Raw genomic sequence first — 23,645 nt, forward strand, 5'->3', positions numbered from 1 at the left:
TCACCCACAACCCATTATGGGGTAGAGAGTGCAAATGAGGAGTGAGGAGTGGAGCATAATGGGAAATTGGGGCCAGTGAGTAACAACCTGAGCTCTGGGCTCCTTGCACTTCGAGACGGGAGACATATTGCCAATTTCTAGTTGGTGTTGAATGATTTATAACCTTTTATTTGTGGTTGAGCGTTGCAGCCTGTGTTGTCATGGAAATTCTATTGAATTTATAGGCCCATTTATCCAAAATGATTTTCCAGACTTCATTTCATGGTGAATCATGTGGCTGTTACTCCCAAGTACAAAGTGATTTCGACAAAGTTTCACTTTACAAGGAGCACAAACACCATTGGTGATTCTCATGTTTCTGAAATACAAATGAGTTCAACGGGCACCCAGGGATGCTCCCTGCCCTCTGTGCCCAGAGCAGTGACTTCCAGAGCTAACCTGTGCACACACACACACACACACACACACACACACACACACACACACACACACACTCCAAACACAGGAAAATGATGGCTTCTTTTTATTTTATTTTGCTTTTCCGAGAAGGGTCTAAAAACTTGAATTTGAGGCAGCCTCCTGCCTCAGCGTCCCAAGTGCTGGGAATTCAGGTGCATGCCACCTTGCCTCTTTATCTTGTTATTTTTAATTATAATTCTTTTTTTAAACTATTTACTCAGTAGGGAGCGTGGACAGATGTGAGGCACGTTCTGTTCACATATACTGACCTGTATTGTGCCTTAACTGAACCCTAATCCCACTTTCCGTCAACTCTGTAGCATGACTGCTGGCCTTTAAGTTGCCTAGGCCTCCCTAGTGGTGGGATTATTGGCATGGGCATCATAGACTCTGTGGAGACACATTGTGTCTGTCCCAGGTCCAGTAGCACAGCTATTCGGGTAATTTTTTTTTTCTAGTCACCGTTGAGTCTCGTTTACAGGGAAGAAAGTTCATACTTAACGCACATGAGGCCGAGTTCCTTCTGACATCCACTGCTTAGGACAGAAAGTGAATTCAACCTCCCATGGTCCTTTGGAAGGCTCTGCCCTAGGAAGAGTCACTGTGCTACCTTTGAGCTGCAAAGTGAAGTTTCCTTCCCTCGTTCTGTGTACATGGTTACAACTCTGTCTGTGACTATGGCTGGAGTGGAGCTGTCTCTGTTTGTCTGTTACATCCTTGGATGTCGGATGTGCTAATTCCCATCTAAGAACACTGTATGAAGTCTGTTCTCAGAGGATTTTTTTGCATTTTTCTCTCCTCCTTACTCTCAAACTAAATTTAAAGCCACGGACAACTGTGACTTCCAGTGTGCAAGCCACGGGAGCAGGTGCCTTACTTCGCTAATTTTATTTGCTAGGCCTTGTAGTGTGCTGCTGTGTTTTTTCTTGAGTAGACTCGTAGGAGCGTCTGTGGCTACCTCCTGTGTCACACAGTGTTAGGAGGAAAACTGCAGCTTCTTGCCCCCTTCCCTAAATGGCTGATAGGGGGTTAGAGCATGGTACAGTTCAGAGCGTGCAGTGCAGAATCTACCTGGTGTCTGTCCAAACGCTCGCTTAACTCTCTTCTAACTCGTACAGAGAGAATTCCTGGGAACACAACTTTGCTTAGTCACCAAGGGTCCAACATCTTCCCTGATAGAGATGCAAAGATGTTTGCCTGGACCAGGAGTTCTGAAGGCCACTCATGTAGTAGAGCCTCAGTCGGCCCGGCTCCCATTCTTATGGCCCTTAGACGTGGTGTGCACTTTGGGCTCGTCTGCTCTCCAAAGTAGAACTCGGGGTACAAAGATGCTGGAAACATGTTTGCACTAATTGCAGAAAGCAATTAATAAAGATCCGGGCGTTGCGTGCCAAGCACTATGGTATCCATCTAGCAAGCTCCTGGAATGTCGCTTTGCCCACAGACATGCTGAATATCCGTCCCCCTCCACAGCTTAGTTCTTCTAAAAATACTCTTTCAACGAAAGCTGCTGTAGCCTACACCTCTGGGAGTGACTCACCGGGAGACTGGTTGGAACTCGAAAAGGATCGATTTCACCATCACTGACACAGCCCTTCTGCTCATGCAGATTCACAATGGGAAGCATGAGCTGTCTCCTTTACCCCCGCTTTTCCCAAAGCAGTGCTTAGCATATGGAGCTGAGAGTGGCCTCTGATTTCCACTGGGCTAAGGGTCTCATGAGGCCCTGCCCATCTTTATGGATCTACAGGTAGTTAATGGATGCTGCAAGAGAAAGATTTTCCTCAGCGATGTAGTCACAAGTCAGCGGCCCACTTTCCTGTCACTAACCCCACACCCAAGTAACCCCAATTAAGCTAACTGGATCACCAAGTGGGGACATTGGAGTTAGTAGGTAGAATACTTTGGAAGAGAAAGCGGATCAGCAAGAATTAGAGAAACAAGAGGGCGGTGTCGTGTGTGAAGAGGATCTGAGAACATTATTACACATAAAATTACATAACAAAGTCCATATTATATATAGTCGATATACACTAAAAAGAGATAAATAAGTTCAAAACCTTCCATCAGCTCTGACTCCACGACCCTAAGGTCTTTATCTCAAGAGTCCCCACCTCCAAGACAGTTTCCTCTCAAGGCACAGTGAGCCAAGTTGTGACCGGGTCTGCGTTCCCTGGGAGAAACCTGATTCTGATGAATCAAGATGTGGTGATCAGGTCACTGAGTCAGATGGCTCTCATCCCGTGATACGCACAGGGCCATGCGATTTAGTCTGGAGTTTGTTGCTGCAGTCTGGTGTCCAAAGGCTGACATTGCAGGGACCTCAAGCTTTTGATTGATTAGAAAAGACCCGTCCATGTCAATGAGATGAACCTAGAAGACTCTTACATTCTCATGATCTGAAACTTAAGCACATGAGAATAAGACATCCTTTCTCATAGTAATACCACAAAATATAGCGATTCTTCTAAAAATACCCGCAGGGGCTGGAATGGTGGCTCAGTGACTAAGAGCACACACTGCTCTTGCAGATGACGGAAGTGTGGTTCCCAGCTCTCTCGTTATGTGGCTAACAACCACATGTAACTCCAGTTCCAGAAGCTTCAACGGCCTCTTCTGGTCTGCCTGGGTATCTGAACTCATATGCATACACGTACATGCCCATGTCCAGAATTTTATCCATAAAAATAAATCTTCATAAAATATAAGCACCCTGGACCACAGCAAACTCTGTTTTTATTATGAATTATTATACAATATATAATACAATTGTTTACCATTTCTCCATAATTAAAATTAGTACAACTTTTTTTTGCCTGAGTATCATAGTCATAGTCAGTTGGTTAAAAAATGGTTCAGTGTCTTGTGCATTAAGGAGAATTTAATGTATGTAATCTGTGCTTAACAGAACCATACCCGAGGCTACGTAGCCACTTTGTGAGAACTTTAAAGACTTTGATGCCGGAAGCTCGAATCCCGTTGTTCTCTCAGCGTCCTGATCCCACTTTGCCTCTTGTCATTTATGCCTGGAAATATCAAAGGCTTCCCACGAATTCGTTGATGACTTTGCCATTTGGACATCTTCACTCGAGCCACTCAGTGTCCCACCCATTTATTCTTTCAGAAATGACCAGTAGCATTTGGACTGACCAACACTGGGCCAGGCACATCCTTGTGCCAAGATGACTTATGTTGTGCCTGCATAGATCTTTCTGGCTAATGCATTGGGAGAATTCAAGAATTGGAACATGTTTTGATGTATGTGACGGTTAAACTTGATTATTAATGTAATTGGATCCCGAATCACCTAGGAGATAGTTCGATGGGCATGTCTGTAATTTTCTAGCATGGGCTGACTAGGATAAGAAAATCCATACTGTGTATGTGTGGTACCATTCCAGGGGGTGGGGATGGTGGGGTAAGCACATGCCTTTCCTCTGAGCTGCCTGGGCACTGTTTCCTTCTTTATTTCACTGTGATCCACGACCCCCTTGCCTTGCATGTGAGTATGTAAGGGAAACAGTTTTCTAAGAGGTACTGTAAGTGTGGCGCTTCGGGATATGCAAAAAAGAACTTGAAAGTTGTCCTCTCTTGAGTGGGGGTAGCTTCTTTTGTGTCCATAGCCACAGTCACCTGGGAACTGAGTTGGGTACACACACAACATTAGAGAATGGGTTCCCGTTTATGAGAGAATGGGTTCCCGTTTATGAAGCTGTCCCACCCTCCCCTTTGCTGGACCAAGTTAGGCTTCATTTAACGTGTACTTCACTTGACCACCGTCCATCTACTGCCTTAAGCTCTTTTTCCATGTATCTACCTAACTTAGGCATTCAAAGAAAACAGTAGCCTTGTCTCATTAATGGTACTTGGTCTTCTCAGCATTGACTGTGTCTTTATCTGTCATGGCGTCTTACACAGAGTCCCTATGAAGCAGACAGTCTTGCCAGGTGTTAGGAAGCACAATGATGAAGACCTTGATCTCTGAGGGAACAGGTCAATTTTCTACATACTAATGTACTCTTCTCTTCTCAGAACTTTGAAAATGTTGGGCGTTGGAGGTCTTGTAAACGCTTGCAAACGCTTGCTTTGCTTGCCCGGTCCTCACGTCAATGTCTTCTTCACAGAGTGGCAATGGGTGATAACCCAAAATTCGATGTACTGTGGGTGGTCGATAAATGCTCGAAACATGACAATAATAATGATAAGCCTCTTCGTTCAGATTGATCATTTGTGGTTCATTCAACTTTACGTGCACAGTGATACAAAGTGAAAGGAAGTACACACGTCCAACCACAGTGCACGGAGAGTCGATTTAAATGAAAGTGGAATTGAGCAGTGAGAGCAAAAGGGCAGGGTGCCTCTTAGTCTTTGAGTGCATTCCTGGGCACCCATGGCCATGCAGTATTGCCAGGTTTTGGCACCATCACTGTGCCCACCCCACATTGCCCTGAGCTTGTGCAAGCATCTCTCCACCTGTGTTAGCACATGTGACCTGGCCAGGGATGAGACTTCCTTCTGATTGGTTTTCCCTTATAAATTACTACTTTCCAAGTATCATTTGCTGTCATATGGTGTTCTTGGTGAGGCATACCCTGGCCTGGCTCGATGGAGGATTGTCTGGTTCTCCCATTCTACTTGGTAGACATGATCAGACCATCCCCATCACCCTGGCTTTGAAATGTTGACACAACACGTCTCATGCTTTGTCCCACAATGCAATACCTGTCAGTGGTTTTCTAGTTTAGTTTCATTCAGCCATCTCTGTGAGAAAGGAGAGCCATGTGACACGCATTCACACAGTTGATTCAGCTTCCTTTCCTCTTCAGGGGGCATCCTATACAGAATGGATCCACTGGCCTTCAGCTACAATGTGTTCTTGAAGAACTGAAATTGTCTACTTTTAGTACATTTGGAAAACACTGAGTTCCTGGCCCTTTGAACCACACTTTCCACCAAAAGAAACCAAGATTTGTGAGATGTGGGGGAAGGCCTTTTCGTGGCAGGAACAGATAGGGAACAAGTTGAGGCCAAACCAATGTGCCTTATCAGAAGGAGGTATGAAAATAATCAAAGGAAAGGATGAGGTGTAGCTGCATGACGGGAGAACCCATTCCACGGGTCTCCCGCTGGCCAAAGCTGGAGCGCATTGAACAGCAAGGTAATAATGAGGAGTCTGCATGGAATGAACATAGTAGAATCCAAAGCAGGCCTGTGTGCACACACATGTAGATGAAAATAGCCTAGGGAAAGGGGAGATGGTGCTAACATGAGACTCCCTTTCATGCACACAGGAAAAGCAATGTTAGAGAATCATCAGTGGACATCCAAACTAATGGAGGGTGGAAGCTGGGTGGACACCTTGTCTCACATGGTTTCCCTACAGAGATTTTTTTTCATTTCTGAAGGAAAATGAAAAGCTTTTCAGTCCCCCTTATGATCAGAATATGTTAAATAGTCCCATGGGATGAACCCATGCCATAGCCAAGCTGACTGGTATACTGAAGAGAGAGAGTGGTATTGTATGGCTTGGGTAGGATGTACCATCTGAATGGACCCTTGAGAAACTGAGGAGACAGAGCCCAGGTTTGTGTATAATTGTCCTTGTGGTATCTCATTCTCAGAGTCAAAGCCAGGCAGTTGTCCCAGATGGCAGTGGGGACAGGACAGACTGGTAACTGAGTGCAGAGTTAATCCCGAGTTGCATCCTGCACCCAGACCTGCAAGATGATCTGTAATGGGCTTTTATTGGGCACTTACTAAATTTGAAATTGAACCGAGAACTGGATAATAGGATCACATGAATGTGAAATTTCCTTATTGTAACAATTACACAGCAATCATGTAAGAGGATATCCTTATTCTTAGAAATTACACACTGATGTATTCAGTCGATGGGACCCATTATCTCCCTCTGACTCTCGAAGTGATGGAGCGAAAGATAAAAGGTGTGGTAGTAGAGAGATGTCCACAGAGACAGTGCAAGGGCCAGTGAGACAAAATGTAAGTTTTCATGGAGCTGGTGGTAAGGATATGGCACTGTTAGCAGACATCTCTGTCCCTGGACTTCCCAGGGCCTTCCCTCAGCTTGTTTGCTGCAGGTGTCTTTGGCAGAATTACCATATAGCAACCATGCTGTACATAAAACATGCTAGGATTGCGTGTAGGCATCACCAACCATGGTTTGGATGTGGCTTCTGAAAATAAGTGCAGAAACCTTGCAGGCCCCTGGAGATCCAGAAGGCACAGTTAGGACAGACGAACTCATATGCCAAAAACCAGGGTCATGAAGACTGAATTCATGAAGACAGAATTTCCAGTCTCTACCCCGATTTCTCCTCTTCACTAACAGTTGCTAGAGTTCAGGTAATCCAGCAAAACTTTATCCCTTTATTGACTTTATCTTGAGATGGCTTCATGTGTCACCGTAATTCAGTAAGCGGCAACTTGAAAGCCAGAGCAGGGGAAATTGATATTTCTAACCTGCACTAGTGGTCTCTTTATAAGACATTTTATTATCGAGGTGGGTGGAGCCTCCACTCAAACATGTTTTCCAAAAATGCATTCCCTTCCCGAGCTATCAATGAAAGTGCCCTTGAGCACATCTTAACATGTTTTATTTCCCAGCTATTCAGGTGCTACGTTAAGCAGCACTGGCCCTGTTCAAGGGCTGAAGCATAAGAAAACTTTCTGGAACCCACTTACTTTAAGAGTCTGAGTTTTAAAAGGAAAGTGAAGTGCAATTTTCTGAATACACTTGTGTGGGGATTTTTTCCCCCCTTGATTTAGTGGCTTTGAACATGAAGCAACTGAGTTCAGTATTAAATAGTTTGAATCTAGACCTCAAATAGTGGACTTTTCTTCCTGTAAATTCATGGTGCCCAAAGCTGTCCAAGCCACCACCATTGGTAAGAATTCAAGGTCTTAAGAAAATAAATTTGTTTTACAAGACAAAATGTCCAAAAGAGTCTCTTGCTTCCTCCCGTGGTTTCCCGAATATCCCTAGAAAGTGAGTGAATTCCATGGCCTCAACACACTCCTCAGACATAAACCTTTTCAGTACCATCATGGATCATTTTGTCATGACGGCTCCATTCACCTTTGGCCTATACTGAGTCACCTTGATTTCCTGTAGTCTGCTGGGAATGTTTTGTTGAATATCAACCTCTCCAAGCTCCCAACTGCGATGTCATCATCTTTTCCATTAGAGGGCATTTTAGCACGCATTTAGGAGTTGGGGGGAGCACTGTAGAGAAAGGTGAGATCCACCATAGGGGAGCTGAGGATTTTGAAGGACAGGGTTTGTTCTCAGAGCCCAAGTTCAATGCATCCTCCTTAAGATTGTGTTCTATCCTTTAAAATGTTTATTCTATGTATATGAGCGTTTTGCCGGCATGTACATCTATGCACGACTTGTGTGACTGGTGTCCTAGGAGGCCGAAAGAGTCTGTCAGATCTAGAGTTACTGGTGGTTGTGAGCCACCTTGTGGATCCTGGGAATCAAGCCTGATTCCCCTAGAACATCCAGTGTTCTTGACCACCGGGCCATCTCTCCACTAGGACGTCTAAGGAGTCTGCTGGTGTCGCTGTTGCTGGGTGGAATGCTGCTGAGATCTGAGCACTGTGCAGTCATGCTGTAGCCATGGTTTTTTATCCTCATGACCACCCTGACAAGTAGATACACTTGACTCTATGTCGGGAAGCTGCTGTGGAGAACATCACCTCCATGAGGGGCTCCTGGACAAGGAGGCAGGGATGCTGAAATAAGAATGTATACAGTCTGGAGACTTCTGTCATCCTTCGGAGCTTAGTATTCAAACCATGTGGTAACCTCAAGTCCATGTACCTGGGTTTTGTTTTTGTAGTAAGGAACTTGAACTAAATATAGAAGACGGTGCTTTTAGTTAGTGGTGGCGAGGGCATCTGGAGTTCAGTGTTCCTGTGATGTTCGGCCTGAAGCGACTTGATGGGCACTTCCTGAAGCTCTTCCCTTTCCTTGAACTCCATCTTCCTAGAGCTTTTGAAGTACATTCAATGATGTCATGCGTGGAATAGCTTTTATGCACGCAGTAAATGATAAAATTGATTTTACTACTTTTATCATCCTACGTGTTTCTTGGTGAAATCTCTGACGTACACCTTTCCGATAATCTCCTGAAATAGAGCTATGTTCAAGTCACTCAAGGTGTGTTGATAATGTACTGTCCAGGCTGCTCCTCACAGGCTTAGTTTTCTACTTGGCTGTGCTGAACGGTGTTCGAGCATGAATCTGGGTCAAGGCCAGAAGAATGCACCAGTAATAGTTTCTGTTCTGGGCAGCTTGGATACGGACAGTTGGGTGTGCTGAAGTAAAATGGTGGGGTATGTGGGATGCGCTCACACAGGCTGTAGCCAAGGGGAGCTGTGGATATGAGAAATAAATGGGGCATAGCCTTGGAATGTGGAATACATAGGCCCTCCATACTATTCTATTCTTTTCCACAGGTTGGAAATTTTTCCTAATACATTTTTTTTTTTTGCTATTTTACAGATGCAGATTTTCTTTTACAACCCAGACGACTTTGACAGCTTTCAAACGGCAATTTCCGAGAACAGAATAATTGGGGCTATGGCCATATTTTTCCAAGTAAGTTAACGGTGGCTGAAGTACTTCAACCGGAGAGTTCTTTGGAAAAAAAAAATTTTTTTCCCCTTAATTTGCGGGATTGTTCCACGTTTAATGAATGCATCTGTTTTCTAGTTCACACCTGTCTAAATGAAAGATATTTCATATTGTCTAATGTGTGATTTAAAATGTAAATAAGTATGTTTAGAAACATAATGAAAATTTTTGCATGAATTATTCTGATTTTATTGCTACTTGACTGGCGTGCAGATTGAGGAACACATTTATCATCTAACTTACTTCGTGGCTGAAGCCTTTCGAACAGGTTCCTTCAGAATAATAAGAGGCGGATGAAAAGGAGGTAGCTTTCTTTCCAGCAACTTTGAAATTCTCCATTACCTGGAGAAACATGGATAAACAGTGTCAAGCCCCTTGCTGGGAAAGACCCTTTCCTTCCACCCCCATCCCCATGGTAACTTGTCGCTCTGGAGACTCTCTCCAAGTTGGTTCACTTAGGAACCGTGGTTCTCCCTCTCTTGTTTTGTTTTGTTTAAGATAAGAGTCTCACATTGTAAGCAGGCTAGTCTGGAACTCACGGTAATCCTCCTGCTTTAGCTTCCCTGTTCTGGGACTGCAGGTGTGAACCATGGTACACAGTTTTTTTCTCTTTTCTTGTATTTATGCTGATTACTGCTCATGGCTTTTATAGCAGCTTGTGCATGTGCGTGCGTGTGTGTTTAGAGCACATGTAGAAGCAAGGAGGCAACTTGCATAGTTGTTTCTCAACTTGACCATGTAGGTCCTTAGTTTTTTATTTCCGGTTATCAGACCTGGCCAAGGCAAGTGCCTTTACCCACAAAGCCATGCTCTATCCTGCTCCTGAGAGTGACTGCCTTGCCTTTGACAGCAGTGACATCTCCCTCTCAAGCAATTTCTACCTGACTGTTAAGCCATTGTTTTCTGACTGGATGCTTTTCATGTACCTGGCTCTTACCTCCCACCTTCCTTCAAAGCCACTGTGAGCCACCAGGCCCTGCTCTGGGGTGGGGGGAGGGCTGGGGGAGGGCTGTTTGTGCAGGAGAGGATGCTTTGTAAAATGCTTTGACTATTGAGTGACATGCATGACTCAAAACGTTTGAATTCTCTTCTTTTCGATTCTTCCACAAACAGACGGCCAATTAGAGTCTTGGGCAGGCGCCGAGCTACCAAAACCCTTAACTGTGAAGCCTAGGTTTTGAGTGTTTGAAATGGTTCTAGGACACAGCTCCTGCCTTCATGTATGAAGAAGTTGAATGTATATCTCATTAGTTTTTACCTTACAGCAAGTTTTGGCTTGCTGTCCTAGAGACAAAAACAAAAAACTACAACAAACACACACACACACACACACACACACACACACACACAGACACACACACACACACGAACCAGGGCATATGATAAAAGGAATAGAGCTGTGTTGGGCACATCTGCGCTGAGCTACCTTGACTCTCTTCTGTGTCAGGACACCTGTGTGCCGTCACATTGGCGTTTATTTTGTGTCTGCAACAGAAAGAAAAAGTTCAGTCTGGTTCTTTTCTGTTTTGAATCTCCCTATAAGAATGGATTTAGGGACAGGGAGAAGGCTCAGTGAAGAGCAGGTATAAACCGTGCTTACAGAGAACCTGAGTTCAGGTCCCACGTCAGGTGGCTCACAGCGCCTGTAACTCCAGCTCTAGGGGATCTGATAACCTCTTCTAATCTCTATAGTGCACTCAGGTGTATACACTGACACACAAACACGCATATGCACATAACTTAAAACAAAAAATCCTTTAAAAAAGAATAACAAGTATGAAAATTTGTTATTTGTCTAAAATACAGAGCGGTCTTAATCTGGCGATGTTTCTTTATGGGTGAAAGGCAGTTGCTGTACAAGTTTGACCTGAGTTCCATTGAGAATTCACATAAAAATATAAAGAGTCGTTCTCTGACTTTCACACATGTGTACCCTCCATCCCACTCACACATCACACACACACACACACACACATACACGGACACATATCACGTACGCTCACATGTGTGCATACATGAACACAAGTGCATGTGCAGACACATGTATACACACTCACCATGTGCACACATCATGTGCATACATGCACATCATGGACCCATGCCTACATGGACACACATGTGCCTGCACATGCATGTGCCTCCTTATGTGGATGTACACACACATCATGTACACATACATGCGCGCACACTTCTCACCTTGTCTTCGTCTGGCTTGATAATTCGGGGTGACATGGTATAAGTGGCAAGGCCAAGATCTGTGTAGATTTTCAGGTTCAAAGGAAACTCCTTTCCCCCAAATTCTAGAGTAACCTCTAGATGAAAGCCAGCATTCCTTAGGAACTTGTGAAACTGGTTCTTTACCAAAAAAAAGAACCTTTTCCCTTCTCAGTGGCAGAAGGGACAGATGGCCATAGGTGGTGCCTATTAGCATACCAAAGCACATCCCTGCCTTAGGGATCCCTCAGTATCACAAGGCCCCATTAAGCACTTGAGTTTCCACTAGCATCCTAGCTCCTCTGGCTTCCTCCCCATCCTAAACTTCTCTAGCTCATGAACTCCCCACTACTTTTTCTCCTTATAACTCTGTTTGGCTACATTCTGTCTTTAGCCAGCACTCTAGTCTCACCCCTGTCTCCCTCTTCCTCTTCTCTTGATTTCCCCCCTCTCTGTCTCTATGTCCCCTTTCTCTTGCTGCTCTGCTCTGACTTCTCTCATGACCAAATTCAGTCTACTTTCTCTCTCTGCTCTGGACTCTTCTGGCTGTTTTCTCCTCTTTATCTACAACAAAACCGTCCCCCTTTACCATAGCCTGGAGTGGTGCTGTTATCAGTTTGGGACCTTTCACACAAGTCTGTGGTTCTGAGTGATCCTGGTGCTTTCTCTGCCCTCGAATGGTTAGACATGTAAAGTTCATGTTGTTGCCTGAGCACTGGATTCAGCATGGGCCCAGCAGGTAGACCAGAGAGTCTTGTTTTAGCTTAAATTAAGTCTCATGCACCTGCTTTATTGCAGATCAGAGACATGATTGGTTGAAACTTCAAAGTTTTTAAAAAGTTAAGTATGGGAAGGTTTACATAAGGTGCCTTGCTGTTCTAGCTGTCCTGGAGATGAGGAGAGCCTGACTGTCTGCCTTGGAGGGATGTGCCTTCCCATTGTAACATGGCGGACTTTCCAAGCAGATGGAAACATCTGCTCAAGTCCACGTACTCAGCGCCCTCACTATGCTGGGCATGAGCTGCAGAAACTTTGAGTGGCAGTCGACATCTTTTGCTAACACTCAACTTGAGGGTCTGTCTTAGTATAAACGTTAGCAAGACCTCTCCTGCAAGTGTCCCTGTGAGCCCAGATGAATGGCAGATGAACCACTTCCGAGTGTTGAACCATGTGCCTGCTGTGCTGCTCCTTGAAGCTGAGAGCCACTTGCTGTGTAGTTGCTGGCTGGCTGGCAGGGATGGATCCAGGTTGTACCCCAAATCGCACAGATCACCTTTGGACTCCCAGGCCTTGGGAGAAAAAAAAAGCTAAGTAAAACTAAAGTTTCATTTTAAAAGACTTAAAAACATTTTTTCCCCAAGTAAACACTTGGCAAAGGACAAAGGAATTTGTTGTTAAATCATTCCAGAGAATAAATAATTAGTGTGGTACAAAAATTAAAATAATTATCTTGTTTTTTTTTCAGAGTAGAACTTTGAATATTCTCTATTGTTAACCTTGTTTGAATGCTGATAAAAATGTAAAATGCTCTGAGAATTATTAAAGTAGTCTTTTAAGCCATTCTCTTATTGTAATACCTTCCATGGGTTATCTGGTTAAACAAGTAAGAATATACTCGTGGTTATGTGAGCTAGGATCAGGAGAATAATTGGGCAATTTGTGGGATGATATTTTGCTTTTAAAATAGTGCACTAAAAGACTTAATTGGCCTCCCTTGAAGTTTCGAGGAGAGCGTATCTCATATTCAGGATAACCAAGCTTTGTGTAGGGTCTTATTTTCTTTCAAAACCCTGAATTAAGTTTGCCTTTTCCTCACTTCTCATTTATAAGGTGTTTCGTCATCGTGCTTCATTCTTCACTCATTCCATACTTTGCTGTTTTCCCACCAGGACTAGGTGGGAAACCACGGGACCACCTGAGGGCTTTCAATCTGGCGAGCAAAAGTTTGCCGCCATCTTCTTAGGAACTCCATGGCTGCTGCGGTTGCGCAGAGCGCCCAAGGAGCCATCCTCTTAGGAACTCCATTGCTGCTGCATTTGCGCAGAGCGCCCGAGGACCTGCTGAGTGCTTTGACTCCTTAGGGGAGTGTCCCAGGCATAGGCATTCCCCCACTGCCTTCCATGCGCATGGATGGCACCTCTTCCATTTGTCACTGAGAATCCAAGGTGGCAAATGCAGAAGATGATAAGAGTTGTACAGTTAGCTACCATGTGTCAGTCTTTGGATGGGATCACTTCTACGTCTGCTCTGAATGCTACGCTATAAAATGGCTCCCATACAGGAGTGGTGCAGCCAGTTGGTGTATCTAAGTAGTCAATACATTGTGTTGGGCTTATTCATAAATGATCTTTGTATACTAATATATTAATATTAGCGTAGAAATCTTGAAGCATTTCTAATTTTGAACACTTTTTTAAAGATTTATATGTATGTGTGTTCCATGTTGGTACAAGAATCAGTAGAGGCTAGAAAAGGTCGGAATCCCTTCCACACCCACCCCTCTCACACAAAGCTCTTGTTAAAGCTGCTTGCGAGCTGCCTGATGTGGCCCGACAGCATTTCATCTGGAAGGAACTTGAGTCCTCTGGAAGAGCATGCTCCTAACTGCTGGGCCGTCTCCCCAGGCCCCCTCAAGTATTTCTTCTAGACTGCCCATCTTCAGGACCCCTTGGTGCCCTCTCTGTATCTCATCTGAGACATCCATTCTGTTTTCACCAGCGGAACTGCACCCTGTGCCTCCATGTTCCCATCCCATGTCAAGTCTCTCTGGGGCTCAGCTGCACTTGATTGAGTTTCCCTGAGGTCTGTGAAGGCATTCACCCCTTTCCCTTCCTGCCCTCACTTCAGAGTTGAAAGGAAACATTAGAATTCCGATGTCTCACGAGTTGCTAACCTATTCTTTATATCATGTCGGTACCGCAGACTGCTTAATTATTTTTCTCCATCTGGAGAGGCTTAGTAATTAAATGAAATGGCAGCACCTGGGATTATTTATAGACATGGAGAAGGCAGGAGAAGTTCTTGGTGACTCATTGATCCAGAGCTGGCTCCGAAGTGTTTTTCTCCAGCTCCTTGCTTTTCACCTTCCGCTCCTCCGCCCATCAGAGACAGATATGACTTGTCCTTTCTTTGACCCGCTGTGACTCCTAACCTTACATCTTATGCAGAAGCTGTTACCGTGTTACGTTGCCTGTCTCCTTTGGTCTCTCTGCCATGTAGGCCCGAGGCCCTAATCATCATTGTATCTTTTGTGTGTGGCTGCTCTTGTAACTTGCAGATACTTAGTTGACCTTAATATTAGGTTCTTCAAGGTTGGTTAAAGTTGGGTATCCTCACAGTCTATCGGTGAGCAAGTGTTGGAAATACTCACTAGGAGGTGGGTTCCCTGGAAGTGGGGTATAAACTCTCCGAAGCAGAAGTCTATGGCTGCTCTTCTTCATGTTTCTAACCGTACCCACCTCCGCAAGCCCTCACGCCAACTCTTTGCCCCAGTCATTGCTCATCGAGGAAGCTCTCAGTAGGATTAAATTAGAGAAAACCCCTCTAAAGCTTTCACTATGGAATTCAGAAGCCCGATGGAATGTTTTAGTACCAAGACCGAATGAAATGTATGTCTCTGTGTCTGAGAATTATTTTGTACCGCTTCCTACCAAAGTGCTTTCCTGTTTGTCAACAGTAGATGAAGAATTGCCGAGTCCCGTGGCCGATGCACGATCTCGGGCTTGTCTCGCTGTCTCTTCATTATCTGCTCCTGAAGGTCTTGCTGTGATCCTTGACAGGCTGGCTTCTGTTTGGGGGCATCTGGAGTTTCCTTGCTTTCCCCTGCTGTTATTTGCAGTCTCTGTTTTTCTCCTTTGGATTCGCTTCAGATTTTTCCTCCCTTTTTTTATTCATTCACCTGCTGCCTGGTTCACTCCACAGTGTTTATCAGACAACTTTCCTGTGCCAGGCTCCATGAACATTTCGAAGGGAACCTAACGTTGCGTCTGCCCCTCAGTGGCATCAGGAGCAATAATATCACAGGTGACCTTCTGTCCCCCTGTCCTTAGGATGAAGGGAAGACAAAACAAGTCAGGTAGATGAACTATCAAGAGAAAAATGCAGTTATATCTTCTTGTGTAATTTCACAGTGATGAATAATATTTCATTCAAGAGAACGTAGTTTCCTGTTGTGGATTTTGACCTCTCTGTTTTTCTTTTCTTCCACTCTTTTTTTTTTTTTTAAAACCAGCCACCGATACTAAAGCATAAAGATTTTGACCTCTCTGTTTTTCTTTTCTTCCACTCTTTTTTTTTTTTTTTTTAAAAAAACCAGCCACCAATACTAAAGCATAAATTAGGCTTTTGTTCCTGGTGACCTAAATAGGTATTTTTAAAAAACTTATTCCCAAGGAATTTTCTCTGCTTTTTTTCTGAGTGACAATAAACTGTTTGTCACAATTATAGATAGCTCTAATTTCATCCCCACCAGTTCTGTGAAGTAGGAGGCAGGGGGATGAATCAGTAACTGTATTCAACTGCCAAAGTTTCTCCCACCACTAAGTCTGTCTGTCTGTGTGTCTGTGTGTGTGTCTGTCTGATGTGTGTGTGTGTGTGTGTGTGTGTGTGTGTGTGTGTGTGTGTGTGTGTGTGTGGGAACATGTATGCACAAGTGTATAATGGGTACTGAAGTCAGAGGACAACTTCCAGAAAGCATTTTTCTCCTTGTACTGCAAGCTGTAGTCCCAGCGGTCAAGCTCAGGCCCTCATGGCTTGCAGCACCCACGTCTACCTGCTGAGCTTTCTCACTGATCCCCAAGATCTGTTCTTGTTTCTGAGAACATGCCCTCGTGTTGAAGTATTTCACTTTTAGATTGCTTTTCTGCAAGATCTCGTCCAACCAGACGCTCTTGCCATCCTCCTTGTGAGCTGCTCCTGTCCGACTGCCACCCTCCACATTTTCCACATCCTTGCTCTGATCCTGTCGTGGGTTCAATTCTTTCACTCCATTACCTACGAGTGTAATTTCAACATGTTTTGGGTTGATTAAGAAGACTTTTTTTTATATATACACACAAAAATTACGTATGTTCCAATTAAGCTATTTTAACAGTTAATTGATTTCCTAGAACTTACCATTAAGTGAAAGGCAGAGTCATTCTTAATATCCAGATGCGGTTTTGGAGGCGATCTGTGGGTGTACAGCACAGAATTTACAGCCTTATCAGGTGTTTTCAGCCCATCGCCTGTCTGCAAATAGCCCGTGATTCACATCCCCTCCTGGAGGGTGCTGCAGAAGACTGTTTAATTATTGGCAGAGCATTACATAATTAAGAGACTTGAGTTCTTTGAATGTGACCATATGAAAATCTATTCTAATTAAATCATTGCACTTCAAGGACGGTTACCAAGTACTTCGCTTTTTGCACATTAAGTGGTAGTTTGGCATTGCCGTCGCCATTTGTTCCCATACATGTCAGAGACTCTTCTTGTCTTAGAGATGGAGATGTAGTCACTCCACAGTGACTGAGCAGGGACGACAAACAACTCAAGACAGGCCTGGCCCTCTGGAGAGGTGTGAGTGGCTGTAACACTCCTGTAACACTCAGGAGTCCTCCAAGCCAGGAGTGTGAATTTTATGACTGAATCCCACTGTTTTCTCCTAGATGCTACTCTCTGGAGTATGCTTACATAGGGTGTCTTCCCTGATCAGATAGCCACATGCAGGGAACGAACGTCACACCCCAAGCCTTAGAGGCCAGTGGCAATTCCTTACCCTTTCCTCTCTCGGATAAACTAATTCAAAAGCTACTTCTTTACAGCCTTAAATACTACTGGCTGGCTACCACTGAGGGACAGTGCTAATATATAAATAGTATATAGTATGTAATATTAGGTGGGCAGCAATTGTGAAGCCAACATCTCTACAGATGAAGTCTGTCTCTGTCCTTGGTGCTCTTTGTCAAGCACCAAATCGTTAGGTTGGGTTTCCGTTGCAGAGGTACAGAGAGATGTGTTTGCCCTCAGGCCGTTATCATCATGGCCTGTAAATGCTCCAGGTCTCTCTTCATTTTGCAAATACCTAAATAGTTACTTTCTGGGAACTTTATGTTCTGGTCCTTTGCCCTGACTTGAAGCCTTCGATCCTAAATTTTGTTACGCTCTGCGAGCATACCATTCATTATCTTATGGTTCTGATGGCTACCATTTTCTATAGTTTTTTTTTTTTTTAACGCTCTCCATAAACAAGAAGTTTTAAAGCACTGCATAAACATGACACGTGTAGTGTGGTTGAACAAGGTTAAGATGTCATTGGTCATTCGGGAAGTTGTTTTTTTTTTTTTTTAATCTTTATTAACTTGAGTATTTCTTATATACATTTCGAGTGTTATTCCTTTCCTGGTTTCCGGCAAACATCCCCTCCCCCTCCCTTCCTTATGGTGTTCCTCCCAACCCTCCCCCCATTGCCGCCCTCCCCCCAACAGTCTAGTTCACTGGGGGTTCAGTCTTAGCAGGACCCAGGGCTTCCACTTCCACTGGTGCTCTTACTAGGATATTCATTGCTACCTATGAGGTCAGAGTCCAGGGTCAGTCCACGTATAGTCTTTGGGTAGTGGCTTAGTCCCTGGAAGCTCTGGTTGCTTGGCATTGTTGCTCATATGAGGTCTCGAGCCCCTTCAAGCTCTTTCAGTCCTTTCTCTGATTCCTTCAACGGGGGTCCTGTTCTCAGTTCAGTGGTTTGCTGCTGGCATTTGCCTCTGTATTTGCTGTATTCTGGCTGTGTCTCTCAGGAGAGATCTACATCCGGCTCCTGTCGGCCTGCACTTCTTTGCTTCATCCATCTTGTCTAATTGGGTGGCTGTATATGTACATTCTGGAAGTTTTAAGGGAAATGGGGTGGGGAGTATATAGGGGGCTTTTGCTCCCCAGGAAACATGCAGTCCTGTCTGAAGATAACTTCACTTGGGACAACTGAGGCAGAGGTAGTATTGGTACCCTGTGGCATCTGTTGCTTAGAAATCCTGGATGCTGAAAAGATCCTTCAGTGCATAGCGGAGTTCCCAAAACAAGGCAGATTGCTCACGTTGCTTCAGGTTGAGAAATTCTGCAAAGTGACGGAGAACAGTAATGTTTAATCTCAAGGAGGTGCTCAGGGAGGGCTGATGATGCCATGACACAGGTTGATGGAATTCTAGAATGGTTAGCAATCTCAGGCTCAACATGCCCAGTTCTGCTGCCATAATCCTGGATATCTGGGATTCTAACATAAAGTTCGAACACATGAACAGTCAGCAGGCAAGAGCCTTGTTTCTGTTGCATTTCTAAGTATCATGGCCGTCTTGAGAGCTCCTGTGGGTATTTCTTCTCAGGCAGCAGTGTTAGGAAGAAGCACCAATTAAACAGAACACTCACCGAGATAGGGAAAAGTAAACAGAGGTAAGTGTGTGCAGATCCCTTTGAACTTAAATCAGTAAGCAGCATTTGAAGCCTCAGTGAACGAAGGTAACATATGTTTGGAAATGGCTCAGTGGATCAAGCATTTATCTCATGTGGTTGTGGATAGGAGTTCAGATCTCAGAACTAGGTAAAACCAGACTGGGTTTGATGATGGCTGCTTATACTCCCAGCACTCCTGAGGAGAAACAGAGGAGCCTCAGGGCAAGATGGCAAAGCTCGACCAACAACAATTATAGTCACCAGGAGACCCTACCTCAAGAAGTAAGACACACTGACCACCCATATACACACCCATGTCCACACACATGCAATGAATGAACGAATGAATGAATGAGTGAATGAATGAGCAGTAGAAAATTAACATCTTTCTTATGAGGGTTGCAAGAGAATTTCCCTTCACAGCCTGCAGCACCAGTACTCTTGCATGACAGCAAAGGGTATCCCCAAGGGCAGGAGTGTGGGAGTGTGTCTGTCTGTCCATCTGTCTGTCTGTCTATCTCTACCTCTCTATCTATGTGTGTGTCTCTCTGTTTCTCTCTGGAGGCAGGTTCTCACTGTGTAGCTCTTGCTGTCCTGGAACTGGCCGTGTAAACCAGTTTGGTCTCAATCTCACACCTCCCAGGATCTGCCTGCCTCTGCGTCCTGAGTGCTGGGCTTAAATGCTTACACCCCAAATCCCGCACCTGAGGTAGGATGTTTAACTCTTGAGGAGTTTGTTTCGTTTTACAGATGTGGAAGGAAAGGCATGTGGCTTATTTCAGTGTAAATTATGCCAGAATTGCACAGCCTGGTGCATCGCAGAGCCAACACTTTGGTGAACACAGTCTGTCTCAATTCTTTGCAGAAAACAGAATCAGAAAGTAGTGTTTTCTGTTGAAGAAGGTAGAGGAAGAGAAATACACTTTCAGGTCATTGTTACTTTCCTCTCCCTCCCTCCTTCCCTCCCCCTCCCTCCTTCCCTCCCCCTCCCTCCTTCCCTCCCACTCCTTCCATCCTGCCCCCTCACCCCTGATTTATCTACTTCAAAATCATAAAATAGTTTCATGCGTAGATATGGTTAGTATTTAACTTTTGAAATCTTCTTCGCTGCCTGGTCCTTTGTGTGTTTGAGCAGAATCATTAATTCACTAATCCTGTGGAACTGTGTCTTGGCACTTGCACTGCTGTCTGGCTCTCACTGCCCAGAAGGAAATGCGAAGTTCTCCTTGGGTTTTGTATGTAGAGTTTCCATTGACGGTGCTCTATTTTCTCGGGAGACCAGGTATCTGGCTGTCTGACCCCAGCTACAGCCCAAGGCTTCCGTGCCAGTCTCCCAGTGTTCTTCCGATCCATTTTCTCAAAACAGATGTCAGAAACACCACGTGGGGTTATTGTATCTTAAGATAGACCAGTTTGCACGGGTGTTTTCTAGTTTGGTAGAAATTTACTCAACTATTTTTTTATATATATAATATGATAATGAGCAAGGGAAACTTAAAATTTTTGACAATAAAATTATATAACTTCGTTTTTCCCTATAGTCATAAACAGATTGATTGTACATATAACCCACATCTTTACCTGTTCTGTGTTGGGACATGTAGACTGAGTCTATGGCTTAGCTGTGGTGATAATGCTGCGGTGGTGAGTATTATCCAGATGTCTTAGTCCGTTCTGTGATGCTGTAACCAAATTCCTAGCAGAGGGCAATGTCTGAAGAGAAGGAGTTCCTTCGCCTGATGATTCTACTGGCTGCATGATCCAAGTATGGTGGAACTGATGTTTTGGCCAGGAGGGTCTCTGATCTGGGCAATATTGTGGCAGATGGCTTCTGATGGTTAGAGGAAATTTGTGAGGAAAGTTGAGGAAGAAACTGAAGTGACCTGAGAGCGAGAAGAAGCCAACATTTTTTTTTTTAAATAAACATCCATTTCTGCAGTCACTCACCTAATCCTGAGATATCAGCATTCACCATGTGAACAGGGTCACACTCCATGGTCTCCCGCCAGACTCTGCCTCTTACTCGTTTGTCTTTCAGTGCAGTTACATAGGGACCAAGCTTCCTGCCTGTGCACTTTCTGAGCATAAACCATACCAAACCTCAGCACCACGTGAGCCTTTCTGTCTGTCTGTCTGCCTGTTTGTTTTCATCTTTCCTCTTTCTGCAACCCTTGATCTTGGCCACAGTGATTTACCAACTGTGTAGTTTTTCAAGACGCACCTCTTGTTTGTCAGCCATTGGGAAACAGTTTGTAGGGAGAACTTCTATCTTAACAATAACTGTATTCTTCTAGGTTGTTTAACCTACCATGGTAAGCATCTCAATGTGACGGTGTAGTAAGCATGGTCTTTAGAGTTCACACTACTTCTTTGTTATTAGTACGGGTGTCTGTTCAGAAAATGGCTAGCATTAAATTCCTCCACTTTTAATTTGGTAAGCACTGTAATGCATAGCTGGGCATTGACATTCCGATCTACTTGTACATTGGGCTCTCCTTTTCTTATCTCGTGTGTTCTTGGAAGAAGTAAATATTGAGTTACATGCTGCTTGTGCACACACACAAATTCCTAGGTAGTTGTATATCGCACAGGGATATATAATAGTGAAACCTTGAGGTGTATGTAGCACAGGGTCTGCTGGGAGTTCAGCATGAATCAGGCCCCCACTCAATCCTTAGCATTGAAGGAAAGCATTTAAAAAATTTCAAAATAATAGAACTAATGAACTTAGATTTTGGTGATTTGGAATCGGAATTTATCCAAAGTTTTAGCAAGCAAGGCCTTAGTTTGCACTGTAAGAATGCATTAGTTAGGCATCCGGCCGGTACTATGAGTAAAACTGCAATCGGAAGGGTGGTTTGGCTCCTGCATCAACTAGATATTGACGATCCATTTCTTCAGTATTTTCCTAACCTTAGTCATAACAAAGGCCCCATATGTGACCATATAAGTGGGCTTAGTAAGGGTCCCAAAGGTCAGTGTACTGTGGTTGGCTTGACCCATGCCTTAATATTGCAGTATTCTCATCTGAAACAAGTCTTGAACCCAAGTATTTGCTCATTCGTATCTGAGGACTCATTGATGCCTCTTGCGGAGGCCCTGCTCAGTGTCGTGAGTCATGACCCCACCAACCTAACATCTTCAAAACCCTCTAATGAGCCTATGGGTTGTTTGTGAATTATTTCTAATTTTAAAGACTTCCCATACACACACACAAAAGGTCACTCAGTTTTTCTGAGGGTAAAACGTGACATTGTTCCACTAATCAGATCCGACAGGTGAAGAAACCCTGAGCATTTTGGAAAGAGACTTTCGGTATCATTCACTATAAACAATGCTATTAACAGTGGCAGTTGGTGACAAGTATGAGCTCTGCTCGTTCCACCAAGCATTCCCTGTGATGCTCAGAACTCCCCACTAAGAAGATCCCGATTCCAGCACCTTTCCCAAGGCTAAGAGCTCTTTTGATTCTGAAACCAGTGTCTCAGATTTGGGATGGGATATTATGTGCTAAAATTCTAGATTTCCATTTACTGCCATATTCCTGCAATCAGTATAGCCTTCAATCCTTTTGTCCACACAATGGAAACCTGATTGATTTGTCATAAATTTCACATGCGATCATGTATACAACAACTATGGAGAAGTCTTTGTACCTCTCAAAGTAATAATAGTTTTGTATCTAACACTTATTTCCAGCGTGTGCAGACAGTTGAACAAAATGATTTCATGCTATAAAAGCAAACAATAAAAGGTGAGAATAATAATAGTTTTGATGATGGTAATTTGTAATGAGCAGAGGTGAAATGTGAAAGTGAAAGGACACTTTAGACGGTTTCTTCCTGAAGTTAAAGCTGAGAACACAGTCAAGGAGACCCATTGCTTGCCTGGGCTCATCAGCTCATCGCCACAGCCTCTCCTCCCAGCCTGCTTGAATTTGGCAGATGCCTCTCCTCTGAATGCTTTGGCTGTGAGTCAAGGTCTTAAGGAGTTACTATTGGTGCTGTAACTTGGTAATTCAAGAGGAGTTAACCAAATTCAAATTTCCTCAAGGAGCATCTGCATGTCCCTTTTACTACTGTAAAGAGGGGCTAATGTAATTATCAGGACGCTTTGGGTAGGGAAGTAAGTAAGTTATTGAACTGAATCATGCAGTTGGCTATAGAGAGACAAGGAACACGGTGCCCTAAACATGATGCCTGCATGTTGGGGAGGACCCTTGGAAGTCAGATGTCCCTATCAGCTATCTCCCATCCCCGAGGGAGTCCTTGTTTTGTAGGAGTGAGTTTTCCCCCAGGGTCAAGAACATAAGAAACAGCTTTGCTCTGTGACCTTATCAGCATGGAATGAATATAATATGATTCATCCTCCTCTGTGAGATGGTTGGTCTGAGGCAGTGCAGCAGTAAGGCATGTGAACCCTGGGAAGTGTTAAACACTGACCCACGGCATTGCTGCCTGGGTGTGTCCTTCCCTTTGCCTTTACTTAATCCCTTTGCAGAGTCAGAAGGTCACTGTCATTTGCTGTATACAGTAACCAACATGGATATCAAAGAATTGGATAAAACACGGTCCCTGTTATCATGGATGCCCCATGTGCATTGCTTCTGATGCTCTCGATCCCAGAGGCACTAAAGCAAAATTAGAGTGAAGAATCAGTTTGCTGAAGGTCTATATTGCCCAATTAAATCTGAGTCCTGGCAATTACTAGCTGTAAGTTCTAGAAACTCCACCTAGCCTCTTTGTATTTTAGTGTCCTAGTCTTGAAAATAGGGCTGGCGACAACAGTTCAACCTGGGAGAGGTGCTTTAAAGTTTATATGAAAGCTTACAGAAAAAAAAATTGGACATATACTAAAACATAGTAGGTCTTCGGGAAGGATCTGCTATCACTACAGT

General features: G+C 44.1%; 1 protein-coding gene across 2 annotated transcripts in view; it reads left to right on the forward strand.

Moving 5' to 3' along the window:
• Positions 1-23,645, forward strand: part of Ptprg (protein tyrosine phosphatase receptor type G) — a 671,028-nt gene that overhangs the window by 454,575 nt on the left and 192,808 nt on the right. For both annotated transcript variants that reach the window (XM_032918016.1, XM_032918017.1), the window contains exon 5: positions 8,987-9,082. In XM_032918016.1, the coding sequence (XP_032773907.1) occupies positions 8,987-9,082 (96 nt within the window). The remainder of the gene's footprint in view (positions 1-8,986; positions 9,083-23,645) is intronic.

This window comes from Rattus rattus, chromosome 12 (genome assembly GCF_011064425.1).
Source record: "Rattus rattus isolate New Zealand chromosome 12, Rrattus_CSIRO_v1, whole genome shotgun sequence".
Taxonomy (NCBI): Eukaryota; Metazoa; Chordata; class Mammalia; order Rodentia; family Muridae; genus Rattus; species Rattus rattus.